We start from the raw sequence: 19,110 nt of genomic DNA, 5'->3' as shown, positions 1-19,110 counted from the left end.
AGAAGTTCAATCCCCGACATTTTTTTCTTTTGGTAAGTTTAAAATTCAAAATTTAAGAACCGATTTATAAATTAATTACAATTATTGCACGATGCCTCTGGAATTTATTTTAATTGAATAGATGAAGCATAAATTGAGTGATAATGGTTATTTATTTATAAAAGACAGAAAATGAAGAAAAGATTTTTTGGAAATGTGATCAGTTTCAAACAATGCATTGCCATGCATGTATTCATACAGCTGGTGACAACATTATCAAACGAAATTAACCAACAATCATGCCGGTAACATGGCACGGGTTGAAGCAGCAAAACTACTTAATGAGATTAAAGATCGAGCTTGTATAACTAGCGATGGGACTCATCAAATTATCACGGAAGCATACACAAAAATATCTCCCACCATCATCGGCCAAATGCCGAGCAATGCCTCTGTAAAAAAAGTATTCAGAGAACCCGAAATCAAGCAGGACAGGTACCACCAAATCCAAATTTGTTAAGTAATTTAATTATTCCGCCTATATATAAAATCACCTATGGAAATGAATCTTTTGCATGACAGCAACGATGGCTGCAACAGATTTCTGATATTTTCTACTAAACAAAATCTACAGTTATTATCGCAATCGACAACATGGTATGCAGATGGCACTTTTAAGACTTCTCCACCTCTCTTTGAGCAGCTGTAGACAATTCATGGCATTATAAATGATAACGTGATTCCTGCTGTTTATGCATTGATGCCTCGAAGAAATGAAGATATATATCATAGAGTTATAAACACGTTAAAAAATTTGGAACCAAATTTGTTGCCAATTTAATCATGACAGATTTTGAAGTGGCTTCAATAAATGCGTTCCGTGAAGCATTTCCAAATAGTCAGCAAAAAGGCTGCTTTTTTCACTTTTCACATTGTATATTTTGCAACATTCAAGCAAATGGTCTTCAACAACGATACGAAACTGATTCCAAATTTGCAATAAAAATGCGCATGATATCAGCAATTGCTTTTGCACCATCTACAAATATTGTATGTGCTTTTTAAGTGTTATGTGAAAATAATGACTATCCTGTTGAAGCTCAGTCTGTTCTGCACTATGTAGAAGACACCTGGATTGGCAAACCTGATCATCGATCACTTTGTCGTCCACTACCTCGCTTTCCCCGTGTCTTATGGAACTGTTACCCTGCTGCTCTGGATCGGTTACCAAAGGCAAACAACTCATGCGAAGGGTGGCATCTTGCATTCAGTGAACTAATTGGTGCTTCTCATCCGACAATATGGAAGTTTCTAAAAACTTTTAAGGATGAGCAACATTTCAATGAGGCTGCTCAATAGAGCAATGTATAGCTGGCACCCAACCTCCTCCTGGTAAGAAACGCTATCGAGATACTGCTAAAAGACTTCAGCTCATCGTTAGTAATTATTAAAATCGTGAAACTCTTGATTACTTAAGAGGAATTGCCCGTAATTTTTTATTTTAAAAACTTTGTGAATGTGTATTCACCTTTTTTTGTTTCATTTTTTTTTTCCCATACTGCTCAATTTTGAATAGTATGAAATAAAAAGTGTTCCTTTTCATGATCATCAAAACAGTCCTTTTCAGGACTACAAATATTGATAGAGAGATGCCTGATGGTACTGATTCCAGTTCCTCTTGAAGATAAATTTTCAAGTTGTTTTAATAACAGAATAATTGCTCCTTCAAAGTGGCTAATAGTACAATTTTGAAGGAATAAAATAAAAACAGAACATCACGACATTCATGCCTTCTAGGTGCATAATCCAACTAACTGCTGATTGTTGTCAGAAATCTGACAACAATCAGCAGTTAGTTGGATATAACTATTCTACCTAAATATTCTTAAATATAGTGCTCTTTCTCCCTCACCATCCTATCCCAGTTCTGTAACAATTAATATTCCATCTACAGAGCCTGTAGTAAGAAAGAATATGAATAACTTTATATGTAAATTTTTTAAATATTTTTTTTTTCACATATATATACATGATGAATTTTTGTGCGATTAATTTTCTCCATGATTAAATTTCCAGCGATGAATTTTCCTCACGATGAATAGTCTCCGCAATGAATTGTCGTCGATCAATTTTCCCACAATGAATTGTCTCTGATGAACTGTCCAGACACACTCCACACATCCAGAAACTCGCATGAAATCGTTTGCTGTCATAGCCCTTCTTAATTCATTTTTATCATAACGAGATAAAATACTGATAATTTTCACTTTCTCAAGTTATACTGGTAACTTTTACTAGGTTGCGCCCTTTGATTAGAAAAGGCCTAAGTTCGATTCTCGTTATGACAGGAGGAATCTTTATATGAAATTTTTCAATTGAAGGTGAGTTAGTCAATCTCATGCAGAGGTAGTAGGGTTTTTTCTCCCTGAAACTCTGGTTTTTCATCCCGCATACAGACAAATCGGCCCTTCAGAACACACGCAATTTACAGACAAAAAATACTAGCTGTGGTGGTGGTGGTGGGTGCGGGCAGCAGATGGGTTGATGTAGGTGATTGGTAGTAGTGGAGACGGAGAGTTGTACAGTAGTTGTCTTCCCGCGATGAGTCTTCGGACTCCTTGGAGGTGTCATGAATAATAATAATAAAAACCACTAATTTTCTAACAAATTTCAAAATTTCAGTAAAAAAGTTCCTACCTTTTAAAGAGCCATGCTACTCCCTATAAAGTATCATATTCCTATCCACCCATTCCTAAATTTTACTTTTAACTAACTTTTCCAGTACCTTTAACCACCACTCCAGATATACTACTGGTCTGTAATTTGCCACTTCTATCTTGGAGACACTTTTATGTAATGGAACCATCTTACCCTCTTTCCAATCCCTTGGAACCTTGGCAGAGGCACTGCCAGTTCACTCGTACATTCTTGTGGCTCATGAGCTGACATACCGTACAGGCCCACTGTTGTATTCACACTGATGTTTTTCGATTTACTTGAGTACCTTTAGTTCAACTATCTCAGTGTTCAGATCAATCTCTATCAACTGAGTAACTGCAAAGCCACCACCTGGATGATATACCCTTGCAATGTGATCGCTTAGTAACTGAACTATTTCTTCTGCTTCTGTAACTTTCCTAACATCAGCACTGAGTAAAGTTATTATGTTTCCATGATCAATTCTTCTTGTACTTCTATGTAGCAAAAAACTCTTTTTGGTTTACTTTGGCCTGCTTAGCTAATTTTCTCTCAAAATCTGATGTAGCCTTCCTTACCATACTAGTTACCCTTCTTGCTTGTGCTTTATATTTTTCATGGGCATACTTGATCACCTTGTTGCTTACATCTTCCACAATGCTTTCTTTTTTTGCACCTCCTGCTTGCATCCATTTAATCCCTATGCAGTTGATCCTCCTGACTCTAGGTATGCACTTTGATACTACCTTGCTCAAACAATCCTTGAATGCTTCACATGCACTAATTGATATTCATTCCGTGTAGTTTCTTATGCCATGGAAGTGTTCCAAGTTGCCTCTTGAATTTTTCACAATCACCAGCTTTGTAGTTTCACATAAATCCTTTCTTGACTGAAATTTCCACGTCGTGAGCAATCTCCCAGGATAAAACTGCATGGTTATGGTCTACAGCTATATACAATATGTAGTTTTAGAATCTTCTCTGAAACATTCTATCCCTGTAGATACATCATTCTCTGACAACCAGGTCTTGCTAATGTCAATAATTTTTAACCAAATTGAGCTGACAATGCCTAAAACTCCTCTCCTTTATTTCTGATGCTTTGGGCATTCCTGTACATGCCCTTGTGCACACAGTTACTCTTACATAATGTCATTACTGCCCATTCAGATTGGAAACCTGGGAAACTGCACCCAACTCTTCACAATTATTCCTGCACTCATACTTATCTATCCCTGGAGTTGCTATTTCTGCACAGTCATTCCTGCACTCACACTCATTTGTCCCAGAGGTGGCTAGACATGCTTGATTGCTTTCCCCCTAATATCTCTAGTTTCCATGATTTTGTACTTCCAAACTCTCACTGATCAATACTTTCTCCAAGCACGTTACCCCAAACCATTTAAGTGCAGTCCATCATTTATATACAGGTCCTTATGTCCATCAAATTCACTCCACTCATCTTAACTTTGAATCGAGAAAACAAAGTTTTTGTATATTTCATGAACTACAAGCAAGCATTTGATTCAGTAGTTAGAAACTGTATAATAGAAATCCTTTCTTTTAGTGTTACACGGTGATCAGCATTCATTTTTGAAATTATGGATTCTACAACCGTGTTAAAATAACTCTTTTTATTATCCCGACATTTCGATCTTCATATCAAGACCATCATACATAAATATATTTGACAAGCTGCGTTACATTTCAAACTGAAAGCTAGAGAAACAATGATTTGATCACATGCTACTCACTGACATGACCTCTAGTGAAAGAAAAAAAAAAAACATCAAGCTAGATTTAATTTATGATTACATGAATAAACATTCTTGCTTACAGATAGTTTTCCTTCCAGTACCAGTGATGTCCTATTTCTATTATTACAATTGTTATTTTTGATTTTATAATTTTTTAAATCAAAAATAACAATTGTAATAATAGAAATAGGACATCACTGGTATTGGAAGGAAAACTATCTGTAAGCAAGAATGTTTATTCATGTAATCATAAATTAAATCTAGCTTGATTTTTTTTTTTTTCTTTCACTAGAGGTCATGTCAGTGAGTAGCATGTGATCAAATCATTGTTTCTCTAGCTTTCAGTTTGAAATGTAACGCAGCTTGTCAAATATATTTATGTATGATGATCTTGATATGAAGATCGAAACGTCGAGATAATAAAAAGAGTTATTTTAACATGGTTGTAGAATCCATAATTTCAAAAATGAATGTATGATAGAAACACTGCATCAAAAAGGATTGAAACCATACCTAATCAGTATAATCAGCAAGTGCTATAAAGACAGAGACAATAGTAAAATTCAAGAATATTGAAACAAATAAAAGCCTGTCCCGGGGGGGGGGGGGGGAATGTCTTGGATTGCTGTCCTCACTCTTTCTATATATGCTTGTTCAACCTGTTCCTCAGAGAAATGGTTAGAGAATCCATGGAGAATTGCGTGGGAGTAACTGTCAATGGAAGAAACATCACCCACTTAAACTATACAGATGATATTGTTCTGATAGCCAATAATTTAGAGAGCCTAAAATCAATGATTTCTAATCTAAATCTAATCAGTAACCAATGCATCTTGGTGTTAAATCTTGATAAGACAGATTATGATAATAGGCAGAGCAAAAAAATATGTCAGTGTTACAATAAATAATAAAAGAATAGAACAAGTGGACATTTTCAATTATCTCAGAACATTAACCACTGAAGATCTACATTATATGAAAACTGTCATGCTCAAAATAAGTCTAGAGATAGTCAACAATGAACAAGTTAAATAAAATATAGAAAAATTTAAAAAAATTAGCCACAGCTTAAAGACTGAACTCTTCAACTTAATGATTCTTCCGATGGGGCTGTAGGGAGCAGAGAGTTGGATCACTGGCAAACAAGAAGACAGATTAAAAGGTTTTGAATCCAAGTGCTTAAGAAGGATCACCACCACAAAATGGACTATAAAAAAAAGACAAGTGATAAAGTAAGAGAAAAGTTTAGTTACTCTGATACCATCCTAAATAAACTACACAAATACAGTTACAATAGTTTGGGTAATTGTCGTCTTCTTCTCAGTTGCCCTCAACCCTTAGGTCCTTTACGATAGGGTTGAGGGTAGCTAAGAAGAAGATTACCTGTAACCTTGTTACAGGTAATCTTGTAACAAAAATTCCAATACTATTTTTGGAAGTACGTTCCAAAAATAGTATTGGAACGTACCTCCTAGTTTTTGATTAGCCATCTTATTGTAACGTTGTTCTTAATAAAATCAATTAATTGCTGGTTGATCACTAATCAAAATATAGGGAAATTTATATTTATACTGTGCCACCCTATATTTAGATTAGCTTATGCAAATAGTAGAATCAATTTTCAATTAATTTAGCAGTCTCATTAATCATATAGGCCGAATTTAATATTTTACACTTAAGGCTCCCGCAAGGTCCGAACTTTTTATGAACGGTGCAATGAAAAAGAATCAGGCACACACAATATTGAAATCAATAAAACAAAACATTTAATACAAGGTTATATGACAAGTACATAAATTTTAACTCCGAAAATAAGATAATACAAATAACTTTGTTCTTCAGATCAAAACATTCACATAGAATCGATAACTAATAATTAAGGAATAAATTCTAAAAGAATTCACATAGAATCAAACATCTAATCTTCTGATACTAAATTCATAGTTCTCCTAATAATAAAAATTGTTCACACAGTTCTATACTTCAGAATTTCCTAGTAAATAAATTTACTGGCATCACTCAGTTGCACTCTATAATTTAACACTTAGTCAGCAAGCACTTAATATACTATTAATGGCGGCAGTTATTACTTCAAGGGGAATTACTTTCAAGCTTCTAACTTCGGCTCAACACAGCAAAACACCACATTAGATGTTAGGATATTTGAGACGGAGCTATCACTTAAATCTTCACACTGAAATAAATTAAGATAGGACTGTTCTTACCGGGATTAATCCTTAGCACATCAGATTCAATGTGAGCACATATCAAACTATTCACTTATTACTCCGATGCAACACTATTCAAAAGAATTCTTCACAGAGATAACTCTATTATTATTTATCACGCTACACAAATCTTGACGGACTTGCTATAAGGCAGAATAATTATTCCATGTTTACTACTGTATAACAAGTTGAGCTGTGCACAATCCTTCTTCAACGTGATATAGGAATACATAGTAATTCTAGAACTTAGTGGAATTATTCTGGATTGCCTCTTAATCTTCTGATCTTTTGTTAATCCTATTATGGCACTAAAATACCTATTAGTGCCACCGCTGACTTTACTCTCAGCTGCTTATAAGTTTTCTCCTTGTCTCCATGGTGTTCTGAATGCTCCTGCCCTTGAGTGTCCTTGTTTACTTTCCCCCTTCCACTTATCTACCTTTCTTCTTCTTCCCGCCTAAACTTGTTCTCCAGTCCAACTCATATTAATTCCTTACTTCCAATTACCGCAGCTCGCGCGTTCTATTTTATTTCTGTCTCCATGGCAACGATCAAAACAATGTAAACATAAGCATTACATAAGATTATACCTTTACATATAGTAATGAAAAATAATAAAAAAATATCATAGTTAATTTCTCCTTCACTTTCATTTACAAATATAATAAAGCATATATTACAGTTCACATAAGGCACATAAAAGTTACATACATAGAATATCTTATAATCTTATTGAAGGAATATAGCAATAAAATAAATGGCATTTACTACAGAGTCCATTCATTAACATGACATATATTAAAATTATATAATTAAATAATAACTGATAACCTTGAATTTCAAGGAAAATACATGAATAATAAATCTTAAGCAAGAGACTAACAAATAATATATAACAAGTCTTGCTTAGGATATGGTAGATTATGTTAAATGTGAATGAAGAATAAAAACATACAAAATAATTTCATTCACAGTTTAACACTTGAAGATCTGCTCAGACTTGGCTTCTTTTCGACAGATGGCAAGGCTGACATAGGATAAGAACCCAATGGATGAAAAGAATCCATGGAACACTTAACATGTTCTCAACAGATGAAAATTGATTATGATGAATTATAGCATTTTTCTTTTAATGCTTATTAGTAACAAAGCAGACTAAACATATTAATATTATAGTTTCTCTGTATCTCCCTCATTCCTGCCAAGTTGACTTATTTCACAGTCATGAAGTTGTTAAATATTTCTGGGTTTACTTTTTTGTTAGATTTCTATTATTGATTAAGAGTTACAGTGGTATCTCATAAGCTAAGTAATGTTGAATTTCATGACTTATTACAATAATTATCAGGACCCACTTGACGTCTACTGTCACAGGGGTACTCAAAGGTGCATTCTGATAAATTTGAAGTGTTCAGTCCATTTAAAGAAAGCTCTGAAGCACTGTTTTTGTTCTTCTCTTGCACAGATTGCATTATTCGAGTGATTTTGAACTAAATTTTAGTCTAAAATAGAGAGATTTCATACACCACAGTTCATATCATTCCACTAATTTTCATCACAGTTATTTTTTAGATTGCTTTAAATCTGCCACTTAAGAGTTTCAGCAGTGCTGAATACAGATAGATGAGATAGAAAGTAATATACTGCTTTACTTACTTCTAAGTGATATTTCCTTAAAATGCCATGCACTCAAAAAGTCTGGAATTTAGAAATGAATAGCAATACTCTTTCTAGCTTTAGCTAGAAAGAGCTAGAAAGAGCAATACTCTTTCTAGCTTTAGCTAGAAAGAGTATTGCTCATTCTTATTTCTTTGGATTGGCTAATCTGATGGCAGTATTTGTGGTGATGGTTTGTAACTGATAATTTTATACAGAATATTGAACATGTAAATCAACTGATACGCTGGGGAAAGAGAAGGAGATGCTAAGCTGCAGAACGACAGTATTTTTGTCTTCCAGCATAAAGAGTATTGCTGTGTTTATTTCGTTATGTGGCATTGAAACTTCATTACTTCATGAATATTATTGAAATAAAAAATAAGTGGGCATACAGGTAATCATAATTTTTTTTTTGTTTCAGACCCACAGTATTCTTCTGATTTCCCTATGAAGTATCTTGAACGTGTCAAAAGAGTACACTCTAAAGGAGGCTATGGATCAGAAGGGTGAGTAACTTACTAACAGTTCTCTTCTGTCATAGACAGCTTTCTATGTTATACAACTTTTCAGGTGAGTATCAAAAGTAACTGGTTTTTTTGCCTGGAAAGCAGATATGCTAACCACTCGACCAACTAAGCCACCTAACTGATGGTGAAAGTACAAGGTTGGTCTGAAAAGTTCTTGGCCTAGCAATGAAAAAATGAATTTATAATTTCAAAATTATTTTTATTTTCAATATAATCTCCCTTAAGACTAATACATTTATTCCAGTGCAATTATCCTGTCATCACTGCAATGACCTCTTGATTCGAAGAAAAAATCTGACCACCGAGGAAGAGTTTTAGTTTTGGGAAGAGATAGAAGTCAGAGAGAGCCAAATCTGGGGAATAGGGTGGTTGTTCCAACAATACATAATGCATATCCCTTGATTTTCCATTTGCCAAAACACTTTTGTGGGCAGGTGCATTGTCCTGATGAAAGTTGATTTTTTTTTCTTCTCAAAACCAGGTCTTTTCTCATGAATTTTTTCGTCTAGTCTGGTTAAAAGATCGGAATCATATTCTCCTGTTATTGTTTTACCCTTTCTTTTATTATTTAAATATAAATAATCCCATAACACCGATGCCATGACTTTTCCTGCTGATGGAACTGACTTTGTCTTCTTTCGCGCTGAACAACTGGCTTCTGTCCACTGTTTTGACTGCTGTTTGGATTCTGGTGTGTAATGGCGAATCCAAGTCTCATCCATAGTAATAAATCGCTGCAAATCAGTTTTATTCTTGTTAAAACGCCCCAAGCACTGTTTAGAAAGTTTCTTACAAGTGCATTTTTGATCTACTGTGAGCAAGTGGGCACCCATCTTGTGCAAAGATTTTTCATTTGCAATTCTTCATGCAAAATATATCCTACACATTCTTTCAAAAAGCCTATAGTCTCACCAATTTCATGCACTTTAATTTATCTATAGTCTCATGCCTATAATTTCATGCACTTTGACTCGCCCCTCATCCAATACCATATCGTGCACTTGATTAATGATTTCTGGTGTTGTTACACTTTTTGGACGTCCTTCATGTGGATCATCTTCAAGGCTAGTACGACCATGTTTAAACTCGGCAGCCCATTTCTTAATTGGTGAAAACGAAGGAGAAGAGTGCCATAAACTTTTATGAACTTCGAATGAATTTCTTTTGGCATTAAACCTTCTTTTACGAAGAATTTTATAACTGCATGATACACAATTTTATCCATTTCAAGGGATACAGACAACTTTTTCTTCAGACAACTGTATAAAACAAACTGTATAAAACAACTTGATAGAATGACTTGCAATTTCACATGGATGCTTATGACAGATGTACCAACTTAGAAAATAAAATCGTGCCGATAGTGTTGCCATTTATGGTCAAGGCTGAGAACTTTTCAGACCACCCTCGTACATCAAATAATTATTATATTATTTATAGAAATACGTTTTATTTATACAAAACTGTGTTTTGCTACCAGTTATCAGATAAAGGAAGTGTCTTTCAGGTATTATGGATTATGATTCCCCTCATTGTTTTTCTGATTAAAGTAGGATTGAATTTGCATGCAGAGAATATACAAGAAATAAAAAGTTTTACATTATTATTGATAATGATGCCTTTAGAAGCCATTACATTCAGATTTGAATGTACTGACCAGCCATCTGTTGGCTGGCTGAGATAAGCACAGCCCACAGATATGAATCATACTCAGTTACATAAAATATTATTTGAAAAAAAAAAAAAAAGTGAAAGCGTTCAAAAACAATAATCACACCTTAAAGACCCAGTGGTAAAACATAAAGAAAATTTTGTTGCTGCCAAAGGAATCATATGTGCTTTTGTTTGTAATGATCAAAATGTCAGATCATGATGATCAACTCAAGATGTTAAAGAATCAATCCTGAAAAAGGAAAAATTACAGCATAAGTTATAACTAATGAAAAAATCATTTTTCATTTCTTTAGGAGAGTCCTCTTCATATATTCTGAAAATAACACCACATTTGAAATAACCCACAAACATGCACCATAATTTTAGTGTATCATCTATTTTATCTATTTATTCTTTTTGTATATTTTTAAATTTCATTCTTTTCAGTGGTATATTCGTTGCACCTTTGTTGTTCGACCCACAAGCGATGCAATCAATACAGTAAGTTGAAGATTCGTGTTTCTGGTTTGATCATTCAACTGGCATTTTTAAAATGTTGTAGGGACGGCAATATCATTCTGAATTGCATCAAACTAAAGAGAAAATTTACCTCAAGAAAGGCGTAATGAATATACCACCGCATGGAGAAAGCATTACTTAGAAAATAGATCCAAGCTACTAGAAAAAACTTGACCTTTGCTCAAAACCTGGTACAAAATTAAAATCTGAACTTTCAAGTTACTTGAACGCAGATATTTGGGTTATCTTCAAGAAGATTACGGACAACATGGTGAACCATATCCTTCAAACTAAGAAAGAAAATCTCATATCCAAATTTCATAGACTAAAAGATCGACAAAACTTACAGACATATTTGAATTTCTCTGCAGTGAACGTTAACAACCAACCAGAAGCAAGAAATAACAGGAGCCACCAATCACCTGCAGGTAACAGTAACGTAGTTAACCTATCCAACCATGCCTTAAACAAAGATGAATTCTCGCTACTCAGCAAAAGTAGAAAAAACTAGCTCAAAATGTGTAAATGCAGGTAGGGTAGTGATAGTCATACAGAAATGCTCAATTGTGGATGTATAAAAGTATTGCCATTGGCTACATTTCATAATTCAGAAGGGCAAATTCCAGATGATTGGAGTTATATCTCTCATAGTTGCCATCTATAAAACGGGATACAAATTTGAATGTGAGAATTGCAGAGGGATTTCATAATCAGCCTTTTCTACCTAATTATCATGACACAATATCTGACCTGATTTGGTGCTTTGTTTCTCCTTTTACAGCTTGCTTTTCTTGTTTTTTCTTTGCATCTCTATTTGCTTTTCAACTTTTTCCAGTTTCCTAATTGTCTGTCTAATAATTTGTTTAATTGTTCCAAAGATAAATTCATCTTCAACATCCCCAGTTTCCAAAATAGTAGGATACTGTTCACTGGGACAAGCCTCTTTGGAACAGTAGAGTTTTGTTGTTGAATCACAGAAACATCCTTCTCATCTCATGTTATTAGTTGTTCAATGGGAAGGATATCAACAGAGCGTGGAAAGTATTTTTTGACCCTCCTTTGTATACTGAAGGATAACGTTTGCATATCTGCAGTAACTTCACCCAACTAAAGTTCTCATTATTAAAGATAAAAGCTTGTGTGGCATGTGCAAAAAATGCTTTGAATTCCACCCGTAAAGTCTCATTCATGAATTACATGGTCTTTCTGTATTTTTAGACCTCCTTCAGACATACTGGAAATAAATGGTAACAAATTAATAACTACTTTGTTCCCTCTTCTTCTGTGAATCATTTGTGTCATGAAAAGGAAATAATGTTATTTTAATGATTAATTAGTGTTAATAAAATTACTTTGTGTTATAAATAGTATTAACTTTTATAATGCTTTATGTTATTATCTTTACTTTATTAACTACCCAGCCAGCTGTGACATATATTTACATCCTCTGAAACATGGATGCAAAGTGTAAGGTGGTTGATACATTTCATTTGTGTGGACGTTGGGTGGTTAAACAATATTATATTAGATATGTAAGGATTGCCATATACAGTAGATGCACCTTATAATGAATCCATAGGAACCAGTGAAATAGTTTGGGGTGGATTTTTTTCTTTAACTGTGTTGGCCCACTTTTTTAGAACCAAGACTTAGTCGTCGGGAATTTTGGGGTAGAATTGAGGAGTGAAGGTGATTTCTGTTATTCAGTCTGAGCAAGTGTTTGGATCTGGGAAACAGCAGTCAGATCATGGAAAGGATGAACAGAAGTCATGATGATTATCCCATTTGGCACCCTTGTAGTGCCAGGGGACAAGGGATTGGGTATCATTGGATAAATTGTTATTCCATGGTTGAGGTCCAGGGTTGATAAATTTATTTAATATTTAGTAGTTTTGTTTGCCTTCCGTCTCTTAGTGCATCTTTTTTTGTGTTTTTGGTGTGTTATAATTTATAATTTGATAAAATACGTTGCAAGTAAGTATGGCTCCAGTACGAAGGAAAATGGCGGCCAGTAATGATGGTTCGCCATCTTTATCAAAGAACGGTAGTATAAAAGAGATGATTCAGTGTACTAGCTGCGAAATGTACGCTTTGCGGAGTGCGGTCGGAGTGTGGTTAGATGATAATAAAGGAGTGAATGTGTGTAGAAAATGTAGGGAGAATGAGAAATTGAAGAGTATTTCGGATCGTGAGTGTGATATTTTGGTCAAACATCAGAATGAAGAAAATAGGGATATGACAAGAAACGCGAGGTTGTACCAGAGAATTGTGAGAGTGTGAATGTAGAAAGTGTGAATGATAGTATTAATGGTTTTACTGAGAATAAAAAAGATGAGATAGACGCAATGAGTGAGATCGCGTTGTTGAATGGTGCGATACAAAGGGCAAAACAGCAGCTAGAGGTATGAGCAAAAGTCGGCTGAATGAACCAGCCAATAATAAAAAGTATGACAGGAAAAATAAGAGTATGAGTGTGAACGTAAACAAAATGAAGGATAGAGTGCTGTATGGAGACTCGTTAGTACGAGGTGTGATAGTAGAGCATTTGACAAAATCGTACCAACCTGGTGCGACCATAAAGGATGTAACTGAGTCTATTAGAGAGCAAAAGGAAAGGGTGAAAGAAATAACTGTTGTGGCAGGTACGAATGATTTGAAAGGAGACAAAATGGAAATGATAGAAGACCTGAATGAATTGTTTGAGGTAGCAAAAGAAAAGAGTGAGAGAGATAGAATGATTAGTCTTTTGCCACGGTATGACATTGAAATGTTTAAAAGGAGGGCCATAATTGCGAATGACTTTATGCGTGGCTTATGTATGACGAGTGGTGTGGAGTGAGTTCGATGGGCGAAAGGATCTATATAAGATGGATGGCTTGCATTTGAATGGTACGGTATAAGAAGACTTGAGAAAGTGTTGCTGGATGTGGTGGATGTGCAAATTCAGGGAAACTAGATTTATTAAGGGGGGGGAGTAGATATACAGTCCTTAGGGAGGCCCTTGAATGTAAGAATGAATATAATATGCCCGAGCAAATAAGGACAACAAATCAGAGTGGGATAGTTAATATAAGGCATCAAGGTAGGGTTGGGGCTAATGGGGGTCTTAAATTCATGTACACTAATGCTTAGGAGTGTTAGGAACAAGAAGGAAGAGTTTTTGGCCATGGTTGGCACTTCCAGACCACAGGTTATTGGTATTAGTGAAACATGGCTGACTGTAGATGATATAGCTCGTGGGATTGAAAGTGATGGGTATAGTGTGTTCAGGAATGACAGGGAGAATAAAATGGGGAGAGGGGTATTGTTGATGATAGCTGATGAGCTGCAGCAAAGGAAAATAGAAGTTGAATTGCAGGATAGAGAAAAGAACACATTTTGAGGCCATTTGGTGTGAGATTGTGGCTAGCAGAATTAAATATACAATTGGGTGCTGCTATAGACCAGGTGATGGAAAAGATGTTGGTGACAGTATGCACAAGCAAATAGAAGAAATGAGTGGAAGGAGGGTGATTATTATGGGAGATTTCAACCATGGTCGCATTGATTGGGGTGAGGAGAGGACACATGGGAGGAAGAAATTGAATTTTATGTGGTTATTAAGGGATAACTATCTGCGACAGCATGTAATGGAAAATACTAGGGGTCAGAGAGTGCTTGACCTAGTAATTACATCTGAGGGTTTGGCTGTAACAAATATGACCACATTGCCACCAATCGGTGAGAGTGATCATAGGGTCTTGACTTGTGAGGTGGCTAAAAGTGTAGAATTTTCAATTAAGACAGGGTACGTGTGGAATTATCGGGCTGGAAAGTATATCAAGCTTAGGAGTTTGATTGGTTGTGCCATGGCATGTACAACTGCAAGGACTAGAAGTCGATAGTGCATGGGAGGTAGTTAAGAAGTGTTTGCATGAAGCAATGGCTGACTGTATACCTAGAGTCCGAATAATAAATCAACTAGGGGTTAAATGGATGAATAACACCATTAAGCTTGAGCGGCAAAAAAAGAAACAACTATGGAGGGAATTTAAGGAGAAAGGTGACCGGCAGGCACACGAACGGTATAAAACGCAGGCCAGAAGGGTAACGAGTGTGGTAAGAAAAGCAAAAAAGGATTACGAAAGAACATTGGCCATGCAGGCTAAAGAGAATCCTAAACAGTTTTTTAGATATGTAGCAAGTAAAAGGAAAAATGTACATGACAGAATGATTTTAAAGAATGCCGATGGTAGGGAGGTAACTGAATCAGTTGATATAGTTGAGTTACTGAGTGAGCACTTTGCAAGAATATATCATCCAGATGGTGACATTGCAGAAACGAATGTACCAGTAGATTATACGGGAATTGTGGTGAATGAAGTGGAGGTGAGTAGTCTTGCATAACCTCAATGTCAATACATCTGTAGGATTGGATGGTATACCAGCTCGTGTTGTACGAGAAGCAGCTAAAGAATTGTCAGTACCCTTGACCATTTTGTTTAATTTGAGTCTCGGGTCTGGGTTAGTCCCGAGGGGGTGGAAAGAGGGAAAAATAGTTCCACTGCATAAAGATGGTTCCAAGACTGCTGTTGTAAATTACCGACCGATTAGCATATCGGGAATCATTGTCAAGGTCTTAGAGAAATTAGTCAAGAAAAGAATACAGGATTGGATAGATGAAAATGGGATATTGTATGGGGGACAACATGGTTTTGTGAAGGGTAGATCATGCCTCAGTAACTTGCTCACGTTTTATAACACAGTGACGGCTGAACTGGATAGGGGTAATGGGTGTCAGTAATACTACTGGACCTTGCCAAGGCTTTTGATAGGATACCACATAGAACCCTAATCAGTAAACTGGAGCAGATGGGGATAGATATAGGGTTGGTGAGATGGATCGGAGGGTGGTTGAAGAAGAGATGCCAGAGAGTGGTTTATTCAGGAGTGGAGTCTAAAAGAAGGCTTGTGACTAGTGGAGTGCCACAGGGCTCTGCTCTTGGACCACTGATTTTCAATTTGTTCATCAATGATATAGGAAAGGATTTGAGAGGAAGTGTTCTCTTGTTTGCTGATGATGCAAAGTTCGGTAGAGCAATTATGAGTGCACAGGATGTCAAAATTTTACAGGATGATTTGGATAGTTTGGAGGACTGGGCTAGGAAAAATGGATGTCAATTTAATGTGCCAAAGTGTAAGGTTATGCACTTTGGGGTGAAAAGAATAGTAGCAGTATATCGTATTGGTGGAACCGTACTCCAGGAGATTGATGAGGCCAGGGATTTGGGAGTGTTGGTGGATAGGGAATTGAAGTTTGGGGGACACATTGCAAAAGTGACTAAAACAGCTCCCAAAATCACTTGGCTTCTGAAAAATACTTTAGCATGCAGAGACAAACAAGTTGTTGTTCCTCTGTATCGAGCCTTGATAAGACCCCATCTGGACTACTGTGCCCAGTTATGGGCACCAGGGTTTCTTCGTCATGGGGAGGAAGTGGAGAGGATCCAGAGACGAGTGACCAAGATGATAGCAGGTCTGTGGAATGAACCTTATGAGAATAGGTTCAAGAGTTGTGGGTTGCAGAAATTGGTCGATAGGTGAAGGAGGGGTGGTATGATTGAGACATTCAAATTACTGAAGGGTTTCTATAAGATTGATCCAGAAGATATTTTTGAAAATATGACTGGTGGTGGGAGGACTAGGGGCCATGAATGAAAGCTTGGCAAGAGCGTGGTTGACAAGGGTGTTAGAGCTAGGTTTTTTACTTGGAGAGTAGTGAATGAGTGGAATAAGCTTCCAGAGTCTGTTGTGGGTGCTACGACCATGAATGAGTTCAAGGCAAGGTATGATAGATACTGTGTGAATATCGAATAGTTGTTCTTGACATGATGTTAGGGCCTCCCTTGTTTGATGGAGTTGCGTAGTCTCTAGTATTTTGGTGGAGAGATTGATTATCTATGTTAGGTCATTGTAGTAGATACCTTATCATCCCTGCCTACTTGATTAGTGGCACAGTAGACAGGAAGCCAGTTTAAGTTGTGGATGTTGAAATACTCAAGAAGAATGATTAAAACAATAAATAAATTGAAGTTATTCCTTTGTTTGTGATTTTGTGTCACCACTGAATCTATTGTGAAATAAATTTCTTTCTCTCTGTATTTTGTTGTAAATCTTTCTAGATATAAGTATGACTGGAAATTAGAAGAAGCTAAGAAGAATCTTCTTAGAACTCATACAACTTCAACAAGTGCAAGGATGCTGTTCAGGTTAGCACAACAGGTAAGTATCATTGATTGGAAGAAAAGTAAGCGTATTCTGAAGTATACTGTTCAGTGAGCAGAGCTTAATACATGGGAATTAATAGATTAGTAATTTCTGTTTGTCTGTGTGCATGCGTGCGTGCGCATGCACACACAGAATCATTTGATAGCATGTGCGCTATATATCAAATGGCATATTCAGGTAATCCAATGGCAGTGGGTCCTGTCTTTCCTCTGCTATGCTACAGGGTGGAGTAATTCAACAAATCACGGAACTAAGAAATTTCAGAAAGATTAGAACCTAGACCCGTTCGCACATATGTACACACTGTCTGCTGCTGACTGTTTTGTGCGGAGAAGGGGCATCAGTGTTATACTGCTTGGTAAGTCTATCAGTTTGTTTATATGGTTAACTTTACTTAATTTTACATTGAGTAAAATTAACCATATAAACAAACTGATAGACTTACCAAGCAGTACTAGAAATAATTTAGTTAACAATTTTACGAGAGACAAGAAAATAATCATAAGACTAATTTGGTTTGAATTAACAAATAACTGTGAGCTTGTGTTGCATTAACATTATGAAACAGTTTTGTTAATTTTGTGCAATGTAGCTCACTTGGGATCGATGCCTAGTGATTAAAACGATCCAGATTTCAACCCCATCTAGGATTTGATTTGAATTTTTTTTTTTTTTAAATGGCACAAAGACATCAAGGGTCACACTGCATCAGGACATAGGTCACAGCAGTAGATATAGTAATTGGTTAGTAGGACAATCACAGACATCCATGCCCTTGGTGGGATTCGAGCCCTCAACCTTTTGGCTAGAGAGCAGATATGCTAACCACTTGGCCAACCAGGCCTGCCTCCATCTAGGATGTGAAGAACCTTTATAAGGTTTTTTTTTTTTTAACAAAAGATAAGTTAGACATTCTCATATAGTGGTTGGCAGGGCTTCAAACCTTGAAAGTTGAGTTTTCAGGCCTACTTGTGAGTACAAGCAGGTGAGGATGGTTAAAGTCAAATGAAATGGATGTCTTGTAGAAAGATAACAGTTGACAGTATGTAGTGAGTTCAAAGTAATACCATTGAGTAGTAGAGCTTAGGAATTTCATTATTCAGATTTGGTTTAAAGATTGAAGTCGCAGAGTTTTCTTTGACCAGCCTTTCAATCTAATGCTGTGACTAGTTCAGAGACTGTCTGCTAGTGCTCCTAGTCTCGGGATTTTATTTTTCAGAATTCATATGGCATCAAAAGGTTTGGGGCATACAAAATGAAATGTCTTTACATATATTCAGATATGCTCTGATAATGAAAGTTTTTTTTGTCAGTTGGTTATAAAATAAATTAAAGATGCCAAGAAATTGTATTCTTGTTTATTCCTTTATCCAAGTGTAAGCAAGCAAAGTTTTTGCTTGAAGTACCTTCACGATATTACTTGTATATAGAGACAAATGACTTCACATTAATTGCCTTAGTATCCTACAATGCAAAGCACATATCCTTTTGGGCGTGTTTAATGCTGTGCATTATGAGAAGGACCACTACCCAAGGTCTAGCCCCCCCCACTGATGAGAGCTCAATAAAGGTGGCAACCAGTCTGGGTAGTGGCCCTTCCCATAATGCATAGCATTATACACACACCTGAAAGGATGTGTTTTGCATTACTAAGGCAATTAATGTGAAGTCATTTGCCTCTATATACAAGTAGCCTAGTTGTGAAATAATTCACACACAAACTTTGTTTGCTTGGATGAAGGATTAAACAAGAATATAATTTATTGGCATTTTTAATTTAATTTATAACCGAGTGAAAATAACTTTCAACAACTAGCTCTAATC

General features: G+C 35.9%; 1 protein-coding gene across 1 annotated transcript in view; it reads left to right on the top strand.

Moving 5' to 3' along the window:
- Positions 1-19,110, top strand: part of alpha-PheRS (phenylalanine--tRNA ligase alpha subunit) — a 274,725-nt gene that overhangs the window by 189,054 nt on the left and 66,561 nt on the right. The window contains exons 8-9 of the mRNA XM_090414434.1: positions 8,742-8,826; positions 17,181-17,280. Coding sequence (XP_090270560.1) covers positions 8,742-8,826; positions 17,181-17,280 — 185 coding nt within the window. The remainder of the gene's footprint in view (positions 1-8,741; positions 8,827-17,180; positions 17,281-19,110) is intronic.

Source organism: Typopeltis vanoorti, chromosome 25 (genome assembly GCF_054136105.1).
Source record: "Typopeltis vanoorti isolate ZY-2024b chromosome 25, IOZ_Tvanoo_1.0, whole genome shotgun sequence".
Taxonomy (NCBI): domain Eukaryota; kingdom Metazoa; phylum Arthropoda; class Arachnida; order Uropygi; family Thelyphonidae; genus Typopeltis; species Typopeltis vanoorti.
The sequence above is the reverse complement of the archived record's forward strand: the minus strand, read 5'-3'. Positions and strand labels throughout refer to the sequence as shown.